General features: G+C 36.9%; 2 protein-coding genes and 1 non-coding gene across 3 annotated transcripts; 1 reads left to right on the forward strand and 2 right to left on the reverse strand.

Annotated features, from left to right (window-relative positions):
* Positions 1–2629: 2629 nt before the first annotated feature.
* Positions 2630–10286, reverse strand: LOC113665762 (traB domain-containing protein). Its single transcript, XM_027181485.2, has 10 exons — positions 10174–10286; positions 8326–8553; positions 7290–7486; positions 6832–6972; positions 6199–6309; positions 6051–6101; positions 5609–5697; positions 4654–4826; positions 3771–3879; positions 2630–3218 (listed from the first exon to the last, which is right to left on the reverse strand). Exons 1-10 carry the CDS (start codon positions 10220–10222, stop codon positions 3083–3085), a joined length of 1284 nt encoding a protein of 427 aa, XP_027037286.2. The 5' UTR covers positions 10223–10286; the 3' UTR covers positions 2630–3082.
* Positions 10287–10330: 44 nt separating this feature from the next.
* On the forward strand, positions 10331–17706 carry LOC113665756 (uncharacterized). The gene is made up of 8 exons (XM_027181478.2): positions 10331–10566; positions 11494–12408; positions 12999–13142; positions 13781–13968; positions 15084–15135; positions 15458–15594; positions 16018–16107; positions 16881–17706. The coding sequence occupies exons 1-8, from the start codon at positions 10459–10461 to the stop codon at positions 17071–17073; spliced, it is 1827 nt and encodes a 608-aa protein (XP_027037279.2). The 5' UTR covers positions 10331–10458; the 3' UTR covers positions 17074–17706.
* Positions 14603–14675, reverse strand: Trnat-agu (transfer RNA threonine (anticodon AGU)). The gene has a single exon. It is a non-coding gene; the product is annotated as a tRNA-Thr (tRNA).
* Positions 17707–17827: the final 121 nt, after the last annotated feature.

A 17827-nucleotide genomic window follows, 5' to 3' on the forward strand; every position in this document is an offset into this window, starting at 1 on the left:
GTACGCAGCTACTGGCTGTTTTTGATTGATAGAAATAAACAGTACAGATTAACAACGGCGATGTGATCGATTTTAAAAATAGTACCTGAATCAAATTACTCTCAGAAGTAACCGGAGTCGCTTGAATTTAAAACTAGCTTAAAAGTTTCACTTTCTTTTGTTTAATTTGTGGTAACATTTGGTTAACTAATCATTGATTGTTTAGCGCGTGAGGACACGTGCAACCTGTTATTTTCCGTATGCACATTTCGGAGGTCGTTGCAGATTATTTCCACTAAATGGCTTCAATCCAGACGTATACTAGAGCGCGGGCTGAAAACAATAGTAAAATAGAAGCTGACGAAGGTGTGGACAACAAATCGAGAGTGGAAAGGCCAGAAAATGATGTGTGCTACCTCGGTGGGCAATGTACACTCTTCTTATATCATTTCTTTTTTTTAAAGAACCTTTTTTAAGAGAACGTTCAGGCCAAGATTAACCAAAAATTTTTAAGAACAAACCCTGCTGTGAGTCAGTTAAGAGCGTCTTTAGTTTATTTCGCTCATTTGTTTTTGTGCGAAGTATAAATAATAGAAGAAATGTTAAACTGTAGTCTAATAGTTTAAACTTAAATTCTTAGGGACATTTTCTATAGTTAACAATGCAGTTTCCGTTATCGCACGATGTACTGAAGACCAACTCAGTTTCTAGCCGAAGTTTAATCTAATGTAATACTATACCGCACCACTTTAGAGGCTTATTAAGAACGTTTTTAGGTGCAAATAGAAAAAAAAAAAAAAAAAAAAAAAAAAAAAGGAAAAGATAAGTAAATAAAAGAAGAAAGTTCAGCCTCAGCCCCAAAAGTACACGTTCTCATCAAACAAAAAATTAAATGTAGTGATATTGGACGACAACTTGAAGGAGTGCCTGTTGCACCGAAATGCCTCAACCGGCAAACAAATTGGAAGATACTGTCTTTACATCTCTACAATTCCTTAAAATAAAAATGTCTTGTTAAGTACCTGAATTAGCATCTTCTCACTTTTTTCATCATTTTCAATACTCCGCTGTAACACAGAGTAGAGCAAATTTATTACTGTTTAAGGTTTTGACTCCCTCAAAAGATCGCCTGATCGTCCATGTAAAATCGGCAAGACTGATCAATATTAACCGACATACGGAATTATGCGATTTGTTCTAATGTGAGCTATCTAAAGGGAAGGAATAGCTATAACTTAACTTATGGATAAGAAGTACTAAACAGAAAAAAAGGTGATCGCACTAGCCTCACTCCATAAATTTTTATCATAAAGGTAAACCGGTCTCAGCTCTTCACTCGCCTTCTTACATCAGCTGACTCAATTGACTCAAAATTTTGATGCATGTGCTGCACGTGTTTAACGTTATAAAGGCTACTAACACATTTTCGGAAAAAAACCTTGGTTGTCGCTTTGTTGAACAAGTCGTGACGCAAAAGCGCGCTTTTTTTTGACGAATTTTGTTCAAAGCATTGATCCACTTGGAGTATGATATTTGTCTTCTTCTAGATGCTCAAAGCACATCCCATTCTTATTCAATTTTACATTTCACGGAAATTTTTGGCAAACTTTCGCAGGCAATTGCAACAGAGAAATGACGCATCCACCTTCCGCGCGCCGGTTTCATAAACTGAGGACACTGTGACGTCAAACGAGCGCAGAACACGCCCTGACAACTATGAAAACAGTACTAAACGACCCTGATTGGTCAACGGGATCGGGTCGCGTGCTGACCACGTGCAAGTTCAATGATAGTCTGCGCTATTCTTGTTCTTGTTTTGTGCGCTGCGAAATATTTCTTTTCAACTGACCCGTTAGAATGCAAACCAGGAAATGTGCTTCAATTTTCTTTCATTTGATTGTCTCTAGTACCAGATTTCGCCATATGTGCCAACAAAGTGCGCGTGTTCCTTATCACCAAATTACCAAAAAATTATATGAAGGTGAATTAGCGCAACAAAAGCATCAGCTTCTAGTATTTTACCACCCGCACAAACCACCCGGTCAACGCGTTCACTGAAAACAGAGCTTTTCAAAAACGCTTCCCATGAGGATAAATTTGAAAACGCCACCCTGACGTTTCAGACTGGACGGCCGAAAAAAAAAGATCTTTACGTAAAACTAAACGTCAAAGCTTCTTAAATTCTATGGCGAACTAATTAGGTCTTCTTTAAACGCTAGGCTAGATGTTTTTTCTGTTTCTCGCGTCCGCTCTTCGATCGGAGGAAGGTGAGCATACTTACCAGCCCGCCGTTGATCATCAAGCCTGACTGCTAGCATGCTCAAAGGTGCATTTAAATGTTTCTGTAACTTGTGATCCTTGTAGTGTGGACGGGAAATAATTTGTTCGTTTTCCAGAGTAGACAAGTTAAGTTGCATTTCAAATTCATCTGACTCAGGGTGGAGGGAGCTTCATTCTCACTACTAGGCTTAAATAGCTGCGCCTGTCTAAAAGACATCACGTGAGTGCCTGTCTAAAAGTCATCACGTGATACACAGTGCAGAATAATAACACTGTGTACTCGAGCACGCAATCCATGCAATCGTAAGATATGTCATTGGACACGTGTACTGGTCACAAACAAATACTCGACAATATTAATAAATCAAAATCTTTTTAAAGGGTGCTATAATGTTCTTTAAAAACCAATGTATGTCACAGTAAAATAATTTAATAGCAGCACAACTCAGTCTATCTCTTAATTTCTGTAATCAATGACGATAAAAGTGAGATATGTTAAAATTTACTTGTAAAAGTTCTACTCTAAATTTCCTCCAAAAGCCTTGATGTAACATACTTCTTATCGATTCAAAGCATTCAATTCCTTCTCGTTCAGGTGGTGAGGACAATGCTCATCAGATTTTAGATTTTGTTCAAATACTGGCTGTATTCTTGCGAGGAAATGTGAAAATTCACCCTTTCAAGATTAACACAGTTTCAGTCCTTCACTTTACAATCCCCTTTCCTATCTTGGGAAGGAATAAATACATTTAAATATTCACTAATTTCGAGGCCATATTCGCTCATATTACCAAAACCAATTTGACAAGTCCGTGATTATTATTCAGTTTAAGAATGGAATATACGAGCCTATTCGTGTGTACTTTCCAAGTTTGTAAACTCCCCAAGCGAGGAAAATCCCTACAAAGGCTTTCAATGAAAGGCGTATAAGCCTACTTGCTCTGCTTGCTTCTGGAATTCTGAAAGAAGTGAAACAAACATTTCATTGCGTTTACTATTCCCAAGTTGGATAAGCTTGTGTGCTGCAAACCAGCCCACATTTTGCGCTCTCGAGCCTCTGATCGCTCAAGTTACTCGAGGTTTGAAGGAAACGTACCAACTAAGCTTAACCGAATGATACGCACTGCATTCACATTTCCCGTCATACAGGAAGTGATGTAGACGATGGAGGGAGAAGAAAAGGTTATAGTCTGAGAAGCCACAACTGAGTGACAATGACACTAGACACAAAAACTCGACTCTCCTTTAATACTTTGGTTTTATCAACTGAGTTAATAAGTAAATGTAAACTGGCCACTATTAAGAGTTTCTAAATATCATTTTAATCATTTATTACATGGAAGGATTAAACCTCGGGTATCACTAGTGCTAGTTGAACCCTCTTAAAACTCCAATAAAACTGCACCCGGTGTGAGGGACATTGCAGACCGGGAATGTTACATACGCTTATCGGACATGCTTTTGAAAACGAAACGATATTCTAACCAAAGAAATTAAAACCAAAAGCTTACCTTAATAGTTCTTTCACGTCAATGTCCTTTTCCCAATTATCAGTAATTCCATCCACGTGTCCTATTCCGACCACACCCACCACAACACTGGGGACGACTCCTTGAGGCTCTGCAACAGCACAAGAAAGTAATGAGTCGAGTTTTTGGAACAAAGAACAACAAAAAAAGAAACACTTAGTACTGACATGGGTCTTCATTAAGGGACGCACATGCTGGTACATGTAAGTATTTCTCAAGTGGAAACACAGAGCAGAGGAACCCTGTAATCCGCAGGACCTTGTTTTTAGCCGAGGCACATGAACATATCCTGGACAGGCAAAGATCTCTACCTTCACTTTGAATGCCTCGAGATGCAATGTTTGAGCATCATGAGTTTGGCATTTGCAGTCATTTTAAATTTTATCCATTCCTAACCATCAAAGTTCCCTGTCGATTTCTGATGTTTTTTTTCCCACGTTTTTAGAACCTACTGAGTTGATATATTGTGGTACCTCTAAAGTAAAAATTAGGTTTTGCACCCACTCAAACTACGGCAACTTTTCCGAGCTGGATTCACACGGTGAAATTTTCGCGTACAATCATAACATCGCGGGGGACAAGCTTACAACAAAAGGTAATAGCACATAATAAATTTGTCCCTATGTTATATTGTAACTTGTGCAAAAATAATTTGTATGAGGGATGGCTAAATGATGAAAGTTATATTTAATTTTTCATATCCAGAATGCTGCATGATCAACCAGAGGTGTGTGCGGAGATCGGAAGCAGATCAAAACAATTAAATATGAAACAAGCTGAAGTATAAAAAACCACAAAACGGAAAAATTTAAGCAATCTCATAATTTCACAGCGATGATATATTGCTAATAAACTCGTCAGTTACCTCCATCGGCATTGTGGATTTCAATGGGCATGGCGGATAATCTTAGTGATCTCGCCAGGTATTGATCTCTTTCAGAAACAAAAACTTTATACAACGTGGGAAAATCTCCTGTCATCTCAGCCAACATTTCAGCTAGAAGGTCCTTTTGTTTACATCTCTCTACATCCTCTGCGCTGTAAAGTAAAAAGGCAGAACATTCAACCAAACCCATGCTCAGCAAAAAAAGTGAGCAACACGGACACAATAACAGATATTGTACTCATTGATTTGGTTCTCAGTGTTTATCAATGCTGTCAACATAAGGCCTGACACCTCTAAAATTGTCGCAATGAGAGCAATAGCAGAGAGAGAGTTGCAACCTGTGCCCTCTCTGGACAGGACACTGTATCACTGCAGGTTACCCTTCCCATTCCAACATCCATAATGACACTCAATTGAGATCATATGATAATGATTCCTTTGATGGGTTTAGTTCCTACAGTGGTGAAATTCGTACATGTAGCTGAGCACATGGGATTATGTTAAAAAACAGAACAGATACAACCTCCAGAATAAATCATTGCATGATCTGAAATGGGTGAGGAAGAAGAATGTAAATCCAAATCTAGATTTGTTTGATTTACTATCTTTGCTGAAGAGGCAAAGTGAGATTAAAGTCAAAACAAGTTGGCACATTAACCTCATGATCAAGACCACTGCATCTCCATCCTACAAGACATACCAGTAACATGTGTGCTCCAGTGTTATTTTAAAAAGGCTTAGTTAATTTTCTGTGGATAGATTTTGCACAGAACTCATAGGATCAGGATCGAGATCCTGCAGAATCTTACAAAAAGCTACCCTGATAGGGTAGGCCTTACTGAGGTATATCAAAATAAGGTCACAATCAGTCTCTTATCTAACACAGTCCATATCTAATATTTAAGATCTACATACACAAGTGAACAGCACATACCTAATGGGATCTTTAGTCATCATAAGATGCCAGGCTAATTTCATTTTTTGCCATATACTCAATGCAGCCATTGCTCTAGAAAGTGTCACCTGAAGAGACAGATGGGTACCATTAATATGGCAGTTTCGAAGTGCGCTATCAACATTAATATGGTCTAATCATACTCTAAGTGCAACTATAATAATAATGATAATAACAATAATAATAATAATAATAATGTTGTAATACAATACACTACATTGTACACTAACATTAACCTTGTCACCCTTCTCCACAACAACAGCAGATAAGGAAACCCACTGATAAAGAAAAACCCTTTGTTTAGTAAATTTACAATTTCTTCAAGATCTGTGAAGCTACAGGCAAGGAAAGAGAGACTGAAAAAAATTAAGGCTTGACAAAGCATGTGCAAGAACATGAGAAAAGTAAATGTATGCTGTACCTGAATGGGACGATCTCCTAAATGAATTTGACATTCTGGTATCTTCCTAGCCTGCAAAATAAAATAAGATACAATATAACTCTTTCAGACCACAATTACAAGCACAATATTCCATTCACTCCAGTCATGTAAAAGATTTTTATCTCACCTCTCTGTAAGCTTCTCTAAACTCTCCACCTGGGGCCATTCCAAGCTGCTTGGTTATGTGTGCTGACACACTAAGTAAGAGAACTTGCATCACGCCAGCTATTACCCCACTCTACCAGCAAAAGAAATCCAAGTTATGAAGAGATCATGTGCACAATTCCTCAATTGAAAAAGTTAACCATGTCTTTATGTACAAAGCAACTAAAAAATATCAAAGTGCAGAATATAAAGACATTTGTCCCTCAGATTAGAATCTTGCTATGACCTAGCCAAAATCCTGGCTCTGAGACTGAGAAAACAGAGAAAATCTTCACCATGATTAGCTAACCACACATGCCCTTCTCTTCTCTAATGTGTAATACATCCATTTTGACATTTCTGGTAATCCTTGCCATCAGACCAAATTGCACTCCACTCAGGTTAATTCCCATTATGAAGATGCAATCGTGGTAAAAGTAAACATATATTTTTATTATCTCTGTGAGAATGTATATTTAGCTTTCTAACATCCTAGTTACCTCTTTTCCACCCCAGCCCTACAATTACACACAAACCTACAACCAGTTACAGCACATCTACATTGTGGTGTGCAGTGGTTCTTGTGATCAATAAAGGCATCACAAATTGTACTTACATGTTTAATAGCAAGTCTCAGCTTTTGCAAGTCAATATTCTTTGCTTCCCTGAGTAGAAATTCTTCATCATATTTAAGAATGTCGACTCGACTTTTGCAAAGTTCAACTAGCACTATGTCAGGCTGGACAGCTTGAATAGTCTGCAACAAAGTAATCATTGTCACATTTTTGGCCATTAAACACTGTTAATTTGAGTTGTGTTATAGTAAAATAATTTTGGTAAGGAAGTATCAGCAAAACTGTGGATGTGATAATCTGTTTTCAATGGTGGAAGTTTGTTTCAGTCAGTTATAATTTTTACACTGAAGAAATTCAGCAATCTTTCATTTAAACTGGGAATCCACAGTAGTGAGGTGTCACCAGACAAGCTTCTACTGACTCAGTAAATCAACTGCTATGTTCGGAGAGAGGTGTCAATAAAACTGTTGCTGACAGAGGTAAGTCATTTGGTATTTACCTTTGCCACATCATCTTGGCTTTCCTTACTAAAGTGAGCAGTTCCAACAAGATAAACTTTGCAGCCCTCAGGAGTTTCAAGCTTGGTTACTGTATCAGGGAGCTCTGGGCTTGAGCTTCTTCTCAACCTTTGGATGTTCATTAGGAGTTCTTCAGATATACTAACATCCTGGGGGATTTCAGGCTCAGGAGGCATTCCTATCATGAAGAAGAAACCAAAATGAATTTTCAAGAACAAAGTGAAAGAAAAAGTCCTTTAACCTATGCTACAGATTCCTTACAGCAAGTCTGAAATCATGTATTTAAATTGCCCTAAATAAGATTTCAACATTCCTCCTTCTTCACAGTTCAAGATTTGTCAATCCATCTCTGGATTACAAGAGCCTCACATAAGTTACATACAGAGTTATTGCATCTCTCATCCTCTTGTGGATAGAAAAGAAAAGCCTTTGTTTCAAAATTACTTTCCCTTCTAGTTCATATATTTAACATATGTATGCTAAATTTGGTTGTTCTAATGGTCCAGCTAGTGAAAGTAGGCTAATCAACACAAAGTGCTTCTTCACATGAGAACAAGAGAATATTCACTCCAGTGAAAATAGGAAGTTTGAAGAGCATACTAATGTACAAATGTATTTCCAAGACTTAGTTTAACAGCTTTTTAAATATTTTGTTCACAAATATCAACTGAAATAAAGTATCATAAATTTACTAATAAACAATAATCCTCTATATATTTTTTAAACATATTTCTAATGTTGGATTTATTCACTGATGCTGAAAAGGTATGTTAACAAATAGGTGACTTTTACCCAATAATTTTTTTGTGAAAGGCATGCGAGATGAAGTCCTAAAAAGAAGATCACTCTTCAAAGCATTATTAAAAACCATGGTACAAATCTTTGCATGCTTCAAAATGTTTTGCTTACCACTGTTTCAAAATTTTGGAGGTTTTAAGACAGAACAAAATCAAATCTAAAATGGAAAGATTTGCAACCGCTGAAAAACTTGGATCACACCATGAATGTTAAATGTACCTAGAGGGGTTTCATGTCCTTCGTGTTCCTGAACAATATAAAAAGATGAATTATCTGTTGGTTCTACAAGGGTCAATCCTTCTGGAGTCTCTATCACCATGAGCTGTTCATCCTCAACCTCATCACTGTCACCAAAGCTTTCATCATTTCCTCCTTCCCTTGCATCTTCAAAATTAAGATTGTCACTCTCTTCACTCTCTACCTCTTGGCTACTTTCTGGTTTTTGTTCTGAAATGTTTATTCAAATGAGAAATAATGTTTTTGGAACTATATTTATTTAGTACATAGAATAGGGGAGATGGTAAGTTTTGAGCTTGGTAAAGACAGAGAAGGATGTTTTTGGTCTCTCCATGATCGCTCATGACAAGACCATAAACATCTTTCTCTTTAGTAGCACATGTGAAAAAAAATTAGTTAATTCAGGGGTAATGTTTGCAAAACTTTGTTAAAAGGGCAAGCACTTTGAGTCAATGGTTTGTTCATTTGACTCTGAGAGAACCATCTGTGTTCAAGACCAATTTTCTGAGTCATTATATTGTGTTGGCAGGAACCTTTGCTAAAGTGCACCAATACACCCCCTCCCCCTCCTTCGAGGTGACCCATGGACATTTGACTGTTATCCCTGCTTGAAAGGTAGAGAATTTGAATCTTGCTTGGGTGAGGTGGGGAATTTGAACTGAAAGTGTCAAGTCTTGACAGCATAATACATGTTTTGATTTTTAAGGAATAGTTTAAAGGCAAAGAGCGTGCTTTCATGAAGGAGTTGCTTAAAAAGAATAGTTTCCCATCATAAAAAGATGCAAAATAACACACCAAAAACTAAAATGTGACTTTACTAAATTCTACAACATTCGTTGATCACATAAAGAATTGTGAATAAAAAATTGTGCTTGAGTGGAGCGTTTGCATAAAATTTTAGCCTGGGGGAGTGGGGGGGGGGGAAATTTTCATGAGCCAGTCTTCACAAGTTTAAATACCCAGGGGGGTTGCTAAGGGGGATCAACACTTAAAAGTACCTTGCTCCAACTTGGAGTGTAACTAATTATTTGAGCAGGATTTTCAAGGGTACCTGACAATGTGTTGAAGAAGAATAACATGCACTGGACCACCATAAGATCTAGGTACAGTGTGCATCAAATACTAGTACTTTTTTGTTCATTTCACAGAAACCAAATACGTCTCCTATTTTGACTGTTGTTCACCATTTTAAGGCCTTATGAGACTCATATGCCTTGATCAAAACAATCTTTAATTGCAAAATATACATGCATCCATAGCAACCAGGCAACCCCTTGTTATATCCTAGCTAACACTAAAATATTAGCTACAGTTAATAAGCCTTCAAAACGAGCTGAATTTTAGTTTGGGGGAGTTAGTACATAATTAGTTTAAAAATCAAAATTAAGGTTTTATTTCAAGCTAACTTATTTTTATCAAAAGCCTCATTGTTATTGTTATTATCAAACATATTTTGGTAGTTCAAAATTCTGGGAAGCTACGTCGACATCAATTATTTCGTGAGCTTACATCGAAAAGATACAAAGGAAAGTTTTAAAGTAAATCATATCTAGTCCAAATCAATCGTGAAAAAAATTGCAATTCCTTTATATTTCTTAGAACGATGACGACCGAGAGAAATACCTGCCACAGATATAAGTCTAACATCCTGAAAGTTACCTGAGAGTGGGCTGAAATCCTAAATTACGAAAACTACATTAATTGAAACATGAAACAACAAAAGAACATTTTGAAATTTTAACTTTTCTGGAATCAACTTGTTTCATTTAGGTAAAAAGTCACTCTAGTTTCTGCCGAATCACAATTCACCGCTAAATTTCGAATACGTACCGTCTATTTCACTTGATATTCTTTGATCTCCATCACCTGTGTCAGCCATTTTTGTTGATGAATCACTGACTAAAAAGACGTTATGTAAGGCGATCACCCATTGGTGTTTTATTAAGGAGTCGTGTGCCAAAGCATCTTTTATCCAATCAAAAGCTCTGTTAGTATGAAGATTTCAAGAGTCTCAGCGGTTCGTACCAAGTATGCTTCAACTGAGGAATACCTAATCATTTCATAGAAACGTAGAAAATTCGCCGAAATAAGACACAGGGGTCAATTCATAATTTAATGGGAAACATAGAATCTAGCTCTAAAGTCAACGTGGGTCAACTTCAAGGTTTGAGTCCTCGAGAGCTCAATATAAGTCGATCACTAGCATATGAGGAATATCAACAGGTAACCATAATTGGGAGCGTAAGTTATGAAACTATATGGAAAATCGCCTCGTTTGGTTGGATGATCGGTTGTTCTTAAAGACTGATCTCCTTCTTTCAATGAGTATTGATTCTTAAGTTCTCTATGGTTAAGTTGTGTTTATGTTATGTTGTTTAGTCATTAAATTTAAAGTCTAACGGTATTAATTGTATCAACATACTTGAGAGTCAAAAAGGCATTCAATAGCGTGAAAATTATGGCGGCTTTGAAAGGTCATGCGATTATGGAATAAGCTTCTTTGGTTACTTGTCATCAGCCTACTCGACTGAGCTCTTTGCGGTCACGGTAGAATAACCTCTCCAGCGAAAATTTTCGAGGTGAATTACTTGTGGAGCGCAATATCAAATCGTAAGAAAGTTATTTTGTCTGAGGTATGAAGAAAAAACATGTACTTCAAAGTTTTTGCAAATTGGTTGACCATTCATTCATGCAAATTTACTCCCTATTTGAATCAACCCTCCGTTTTTTATTTATCGCCGATAGAAATGAAGAAACGATCGCTGAATTTGTGGCTGGAATTTTGTGGAGAAAAAAGGAAAATTCCAAGCCCTGAGCAATATTACCAAGGATTATAGATGAGTACCAGCAAACTCTGGGTATCTGAAAACGTAATTGGTTGCAGATACCTTGGGACTTTCACTCTTTCTATAGGGAAAGTAGCAATTAGGTTAATTTAATTAATGTTCCAGAAACTGGGATTAAAGCTCGATCAGGCAGTGAATAATGGACCTTAGAGCTCATAGCCTTTAACCTAATTTAAGATATTAGGTGAAACTAGTGATGTCTACATTTTAGAGCTTGGAAATGAAAGGAAAGTATAGATGCTGCATATCAAAGTTATTATAATAGCTCTTTATAAATTTTTTGTTTGCTTGTCTTTTCATCCAGCATTTAAAGGAAGATAGTCATGATGCACTGGTTGAATTTCCATTGGAGTTGTTGAGCAGTGTGTCATTCTATGAGAAGTTTGATGCATCATTCAACTGTTTCACCTACATACCATCTGAATTTGCCATCTACTTGCCTCATCTGTCATTTGTTGATTTAAGCCACAATCGCCTCTCTTATTTACCAGATTCCTTTGGCTACCTGTTCCACTTGAAGACATTACTGTTAAATAACAATAGGTTACAAGAACTGCCAGAATCATTTTGTTATCTTGCAAGACTTCAGAAAGTTGATTTATCACACAATCAGTTGAAATGCTTACCACAAAATCTTGGAAGTATGGAGTCACTTCAAAGTTTAAATGTCAGTTACAATGAACTTGATGCACTACCATTAACATTGGGAAAATCCAAATCTCTCAAACTGATCCTGGCAATCTTCAACAAGTGTAAATGTCCACCACAGAAAATTTGTAATAAAGGCTCTGAATCAGTTTTGGCATATTTACGCAATCAAAATCCAAAAGAACCAGAAGAAAAACTCTTAGGAAAAAGCAATGAATTTCCACGTGTTAGGGGTGATGTTTTCGTCCTTGCACCATCAAACCCTCACACAGCAAGAACACAATATGTCCAAACACAAACAAATACAAATGCTACAAGCCGCATTAAGACACCTCTGAGACCACCAGTAAATGCACATTACCTTCCGCCCGATGAACTTGTGGATAAGATTGTTGGTTGTCTGTATGGAGCAGCCATCGGTGATGCTGTGGGATTGTGCACAGAATTTATGATGCCTGATGAGTGCCAGTTTCATTATGATAAGGATTCATTATCCTGGGAGCACATGGTCAAAGACAGACACAGAAGTAAATGGCAGAAAGGAGACTGGACTGACTCATTTGACCAGACTGTGAGTCGTGCTATTTAGATAGTTTAAGTTTTAAAATATGCTATGCAAACAGGTCCTCCTTGCACATGTGTCCTCTCAAGGTTTTGTATATGATAAAGTAAAATGATGAGTTTGAATCAAAGGAAAGTAGAATATTTCTCTTTTCTTGCATAGAAAAAGGGGATAAGTTTTTTAAAGAAACTGAAGTGCTGCATCAGTGGGGGTAATACAAGACTAAGAATTAAACTCAGTTGATAAAACCAAATTACTCTGAATTAAGTCTGTCAAAAACCTGGGTTTGACCTTTTTGACAGTGAAGAGACATGAAGCCTTGTCACTGGATTTATGTGTTACCTTTGCCCCAAGCCCCCTCTGCAATGCCACATACATACTAGTTATTTCAACTTGGAAATACACCTGGGCACACAAGTGGTAAAGGTTTAGATGGCTGGTTAGGTCACTTTCAAATATAAATGTAGTGTGAGGACAATTGAAGGTGTTGTTTACATGTAAAATGATTAGATAGATGAAAGTGTTGAAAACAAACAGCCATTTGATTTAGTCCTATTTACATGTACCTTTTATCTACTTTTGCTATCTCAAATGTAAAGGTTTTGATCCTTGAGAACATCCTTCATTGGGCTGGTGTTGTTGATGAACTGGAGTTTGCCAAGAGCCTTCTTACCTGGTGTAAATACGGCTTTCCTGAACTGGGAGATACTGTCGGTAGAGGGGTCAGGGGAGTTATTGCTAAGGTAAGAGATGTATTTGCAATACAGTATGACTAGTAACTCCTTCATTACTAAATTAGGGGTTCCCTTTGACAAAGAACATGATTTTCTTTTCTCTTTTGGCCTTCTCCCAACAGTGAGAGTAATGTCTATCTGGGTGAGTTATTCTTATCCTGTTAGATCCAATAATATTAATTTAGAATCAGTTGCCAGCTTTCATAGATCTTTGCTGAGGTCTGTTCAGAAGTCTTGAGATGAGAGGGAAATCAATAACCTCTCAAATCTTTTATGAACTGATTAACTATAATTTACTTAATATCTGAAAAAAATCCAGTCAAAAATTACTGTACAGGTATGTTTGTATTCTTCCTTTTAGAAACCATTTCCTCTTATCCTGTGATAAAATTCTTAAAGTCCCTCAAGTTGCACTTTATAAAATTTAAAGTTATTATAGCAGAACAATATTTCCAATGTAAATGAGTATTGCTTTTATCAATAAGGGTAGACTAAAACCCTTATAAAGATACATGTACTTCGCATTTGGTAAAAAAGTTACACCTTATCTGTGAGAAAAACTTAAATGAAACTAGAACATTTGAAAATGATAAAGGTTTTAACAAGATGGACAAATTGTGACATAACTCCTTTAAATATCCTTCCAGGTTGTTTGTGAACCACAGTTTATGAGTGATCCCCATGCTGCTGCGAGATCAGTGGCAAACAAGTTTGAATCACCATCTAATGGAGCAGTAATGAGAGTGGCAGCTCTGGGTATTGCTCACTTTCACAACTTAAATGAAGTTGCAACAAATGCAGTCAGAATTTGCAAGGCTACTCATTGTGATCCCAGGTAAGAAGCTCTATGGATTGTATTTATTGAAAAGTTGTAGGTGGTGATAGGAAAAGAGAAAGTCAAAATTTGATGAGAGACTTTATAAAGTTCATGCTTCCAAGTGTACATTATTGACCATTGGAAGAATCTAAAGGAAACCAAGAGCACTTAGTGAGGCTTGGAAAAGGTGGGGAAAGCCGTTAACTCTTTTACCCCCATTATTTTGTAAAATAAATTCTCCTTAATGTCTGCCATACAATTCTCATCATGTAAGTTTGGAGAATTTGGTATTCGATCAACTTATAATCCCCTAATTGATACTTTTCTTTATTCTCATCTCTTGTCTGCTTGATATTTTATTGATATTGTAAGGAGAAATTCTGTCTTGGTCACTCATGGGAGTTGAAGGGTGAAAGGGGTTAGGAAAGAATTCTGATCATTTCCCAGTTTGCTCCCAATTGGTATCTCTCATCACTTGGATGCACATTGTTGCCTGAAACCCACATTGCTATTGCAATAAAATGCCAATAGATCATGTGTTCAACTGCTGTAACAAACTGTCTACTGTATATTGATTTATACAATCATTGCTTGAATATGAAAGCAATCTTTCTACTTAAGCAGTAGTGAAAAGAAGGCCTGAAAAAAATTCAGGCCTGTACGGGATTTGAACCCATGACCTCTGCAATACTGGTGCAGTGCTCTACCAACTGAGCTAACAAGCCAACTGGGAGCTGGCCACTGTGTTGGTTCCAAATAAACCTGTGAAGTGGTGAATAAACAGCTGTGAAGATATGAAAGTCATATATGTGAACTGCGGATAAAGACGTGAATATGAAAGCGATCTTCACAGTTAAGGAAGAAGAAGAAGAAGGCCTTCTTTTCACTACTGCTTAAGAAGTGTTCCTAACTGCAAAGATCGCTTTCATATTCATGTCTTTATCTGCAGTTCAAATATATGACTTTCACATATTCACAGACAATCATTGCTTATTACCTTTTCTAACATTATCCTCTGTCTAATGCCTTGGACTAAAGCATGGATAGGATTGTAACAATATTGCCAATCTAATGGCTCTTCCAATATTTTTTTGTTCAATCTTTATTTATTTACTTGCACTTTGAATTCTCAGGTGTATTGCAAGCTGTGTTGCTGTATGCATTATCATTGCATTGATATTACAGGTATATTTTTTTACTTTGTGTCTTTGACAAAGACTTGATTATTGCAAACAATCTGAGGACAAATGTTAGAAAAATATTTTAGAAGGGGATGTTCAGAAAGCAACCTTTTTCCTCAGAAAATTTTGTTCTCATAAGAGGCATACTGTTTTGTTTTGTTTGTTTTTTTTCATTTGTGCCATTGATTCCTGGAGTTTACTTAGGATTCCTCTATTGGTGCTGTGGCCTTAAATACAACAGCTAATATAAATATATTTATAGACTGAGGATAAATTTGCAAAGTGTTAAAATATTTATTGTGCTTTGTTATAATTTTTATTGCAAGGGGCAACATGAATTAACAAGCAAGTCTTCTCTTGAAGAATTACTTGAGAAATCGAAAGAGCAGGGAAAGGTTTACTTGGTAGAACCCTTTCATCAAAAGGATTTTCATCATTATTTTAATTGCCAGACCTGGCAGGAGTAAGTCAGCTTTTCTTTGGCCAATTTTTATAACGTTTTTTTATAATTTTTTTTTATAATGTTTTTTTTTTTTTAATTAAATCAAGGAATGGTTTATGGTCGATTTTCGTCATAATAATCATCAACATTGTTTTTGTTGTTATTGTAAGAGTGCTTTTCGATGGAGTGTTGTAAACCCAAGGTATGGTAATCACAACGTCCAATCAGAAAAAGTAAAATACCTTTAAGAGCCAATGGGAACCCAAAGTAATACCGACCTAAACTGCCAGCGACCATCGTCGTGATTGGGTTTAGTTTTCCATTTGATTGGTCAAGAGCATTGTGCAAGTTTTTTTGAACGCAGCACAGAGCAAAGTAAAGCAATTCTGGATTACTTTCGCCGGAAATTGCTCTTAAATCTAATCAAGGAGTGTTTCGTTTCAGCGTTGAGTTTTGTGAGCCTCGGATGACGGATTACACTTTGAAGCCTTTAGGAGCTGGTTTGGTGGCACTCAGATCAATGAAAGATTACAAGTAAGCGCATACGCCTGATCATTTACCAATGACCCATTTCTTCTCCTCCCTGAGTATTATCCAAAATATATATATCTATCTATCTATCTATCTATCTATCTATCTATCTATCTATCTATCTTTTGGATAATATACAGGGAGGAGAAGTTTGGAGCCTGAAAAAAAAAACAAAAAAACATTTACAACGTCATAGCCAAAAGCGGAAATACTTATCTATTTGGTCCTGCGTTGCCAGGGTTTTGTTGGAGATGTAGTTACCGCACTTTAGTGTTTGATAGAGTATTAATGACCCTCTTATCGGTTATATCTTTGAAGACCTCCGAAGATATAATTATCAAACCTCTGTTTGCTTGTAAAACCTCAAAAAAACAAAAATACGCCAGCTCTTCAGGCTATGTGAAATCAAACAATGTGCCACAGATTTTTTTCTTCTTTCCCGTTTGAAATTCTTCTCCCTTCAGAGAGTGAAAGGAGGAGGTGACGATAGAAGCGGCGTGGCCGAATGGTTAGGGCGCTGGACTTGTAATCTGGTGGTTCTGGGTTCAAGTCCTCCACCCTCCTACTCACCGGATTTGTTCTCAGTCTCCCCTTGTTCAGCTCCTCGTATGCGCTGTCTAAATAGCCTAATGGTCTGCCTCCTGCCAGTTGGGATTTTCTAACACTTTCTGTTTATTTGGAATATTTGTTTCTCTCAGCATATGAAATGAATATATGCGCGTTATAAGTATCAAAATTATTACTATTTTGAAAGGACGCTGATTGCTTATTAACAGGACAGCGATAACGGAACTTGTGATGCAGGGAGGACATGCTACGTGTAACGCAGTTGTGGCTGGGGCCTTGTTAGGCTGTAAATTTGGATATTCTGAACTGCCGAGAGACTGGCTTGAGGGATTAATACCCCAACAAGTGACATGGCTAAATACGAAGATTAACTCACTGCTGGATATGATGGCTCTGCCGTGAGGGTGAAGGAAAATAGCACTTTCATAGCCATGGTTTGGGTTTTCATACTACAGTTCGTTAACCCTTTAACTCCCAAGATCTGATTGTTAATTCTCCCCTCTAGCTGCTTTACATTTCCTTGTAAATTAGTTATGAGAACTTGGTGCTAGATCAAGATAGCGGCTTCTACCTGATAAGTTTGAATATTCTCATTACCTGTTTGCTGAATAGTGTATGGATATTATAGGGAGAATTTTCATGTTAATCATTTCTGGGAGATAAAGAGTTAATAATAAGAATCAACCACAGGATGATTAAAATTTGCTACATACAAGCACATTCCAGAGGATAGATCAAGACGGTTGGAAATCCTTGGCACGTAAGATCCTTGTTCAGTGGGAGGAAATTATCAAATATCCACTCGCTCCATAAATTAAATGCTTAATTATCGCTCGACAGCGCCGTGTATTTTTCAACATTAAAAGAAACAGTTCCGTCTAAGAGTAAACTGCGAAGTGAAAAAGATTTGTGTTACCTGAGAGTGCCAGATAAAAAGATGTACGTATTGGACAAAGACCATACGAAAAAAATTTCTAGAGTCAAAAGCTATGCAATGAATTTTAACAGAAATTAAAAATTTCTCAAGTTTTACGTTATTTTATGGTGACATTTATGGGAAAAGCTGTCGACGTTTCCACTTTTCAGCTCCGTAACTGCAGTTCCTAAGCCCTTGCTCAATGTAGAACGACGGTCCAGAAAGATTACGGAACAAAGG

The sequence above is a fragment of the Pocillopora damicornis genome, chromosome 13, assembly GCF_964200805.1.
Source record: "Pocillopora damicornis chromosome 13, jaPocDami1.2, whole genome shotgun sequence".
NCBI classification, from domain to species: Eukaryota; Metazoa; Cnidaria; class Anthozoa; order Scleractinia; family Pocilloporidae; genus Pocillopora; species Pocillopora damicornis.

Excerpts from the sequence above, each read along its gene's own strand:
- LOC113665762 (XM_027181485.2), bottom strand. The coding sequence starts at position 10,222 with ATGGCTGACACAGGTGATGGAGATCAAAGAATATCAAGTGAAATAGAC. Across the intron at positions 6,310-6,831 it reads TGAGACTTGCTATTAAACAT|AGTGGGGTAATAGCTGGCGT; the intron begins GTAAGTACAATT and ends TTTTGCTGGTAG. Across the intron at positions 5,698-6,050 it reads TAGGAGATCGTCCCATTCAG|GTGACACTTTCTAGAGCAAT; the intron begins GTACAGCATACA and ends CTGTCTCTTCAG.
- LOC113665756 (XM_027181478.2), top strand. The coding sequence starts at position 10,459 with ATGGGAAACATAGAATCTAGCTCTAAAGTCAACGTGGGTCAACTTCAA. Across the intron at positions 13,143-13,780 it reads TCAGGGGAGTTATTGCTAAG|GTTGTTTGTGAACCACAGTT; the intron begins GTAAGAGATGTA and ends ATATCCTTCCAG. Across the intron at positions 15,136-15,457 it reads TCATTGCATTGATATTACAG|GGGCAACATGAATTAACAAG; the intron begins GTATATTTTTTT and ends TTTTATTGCAAG.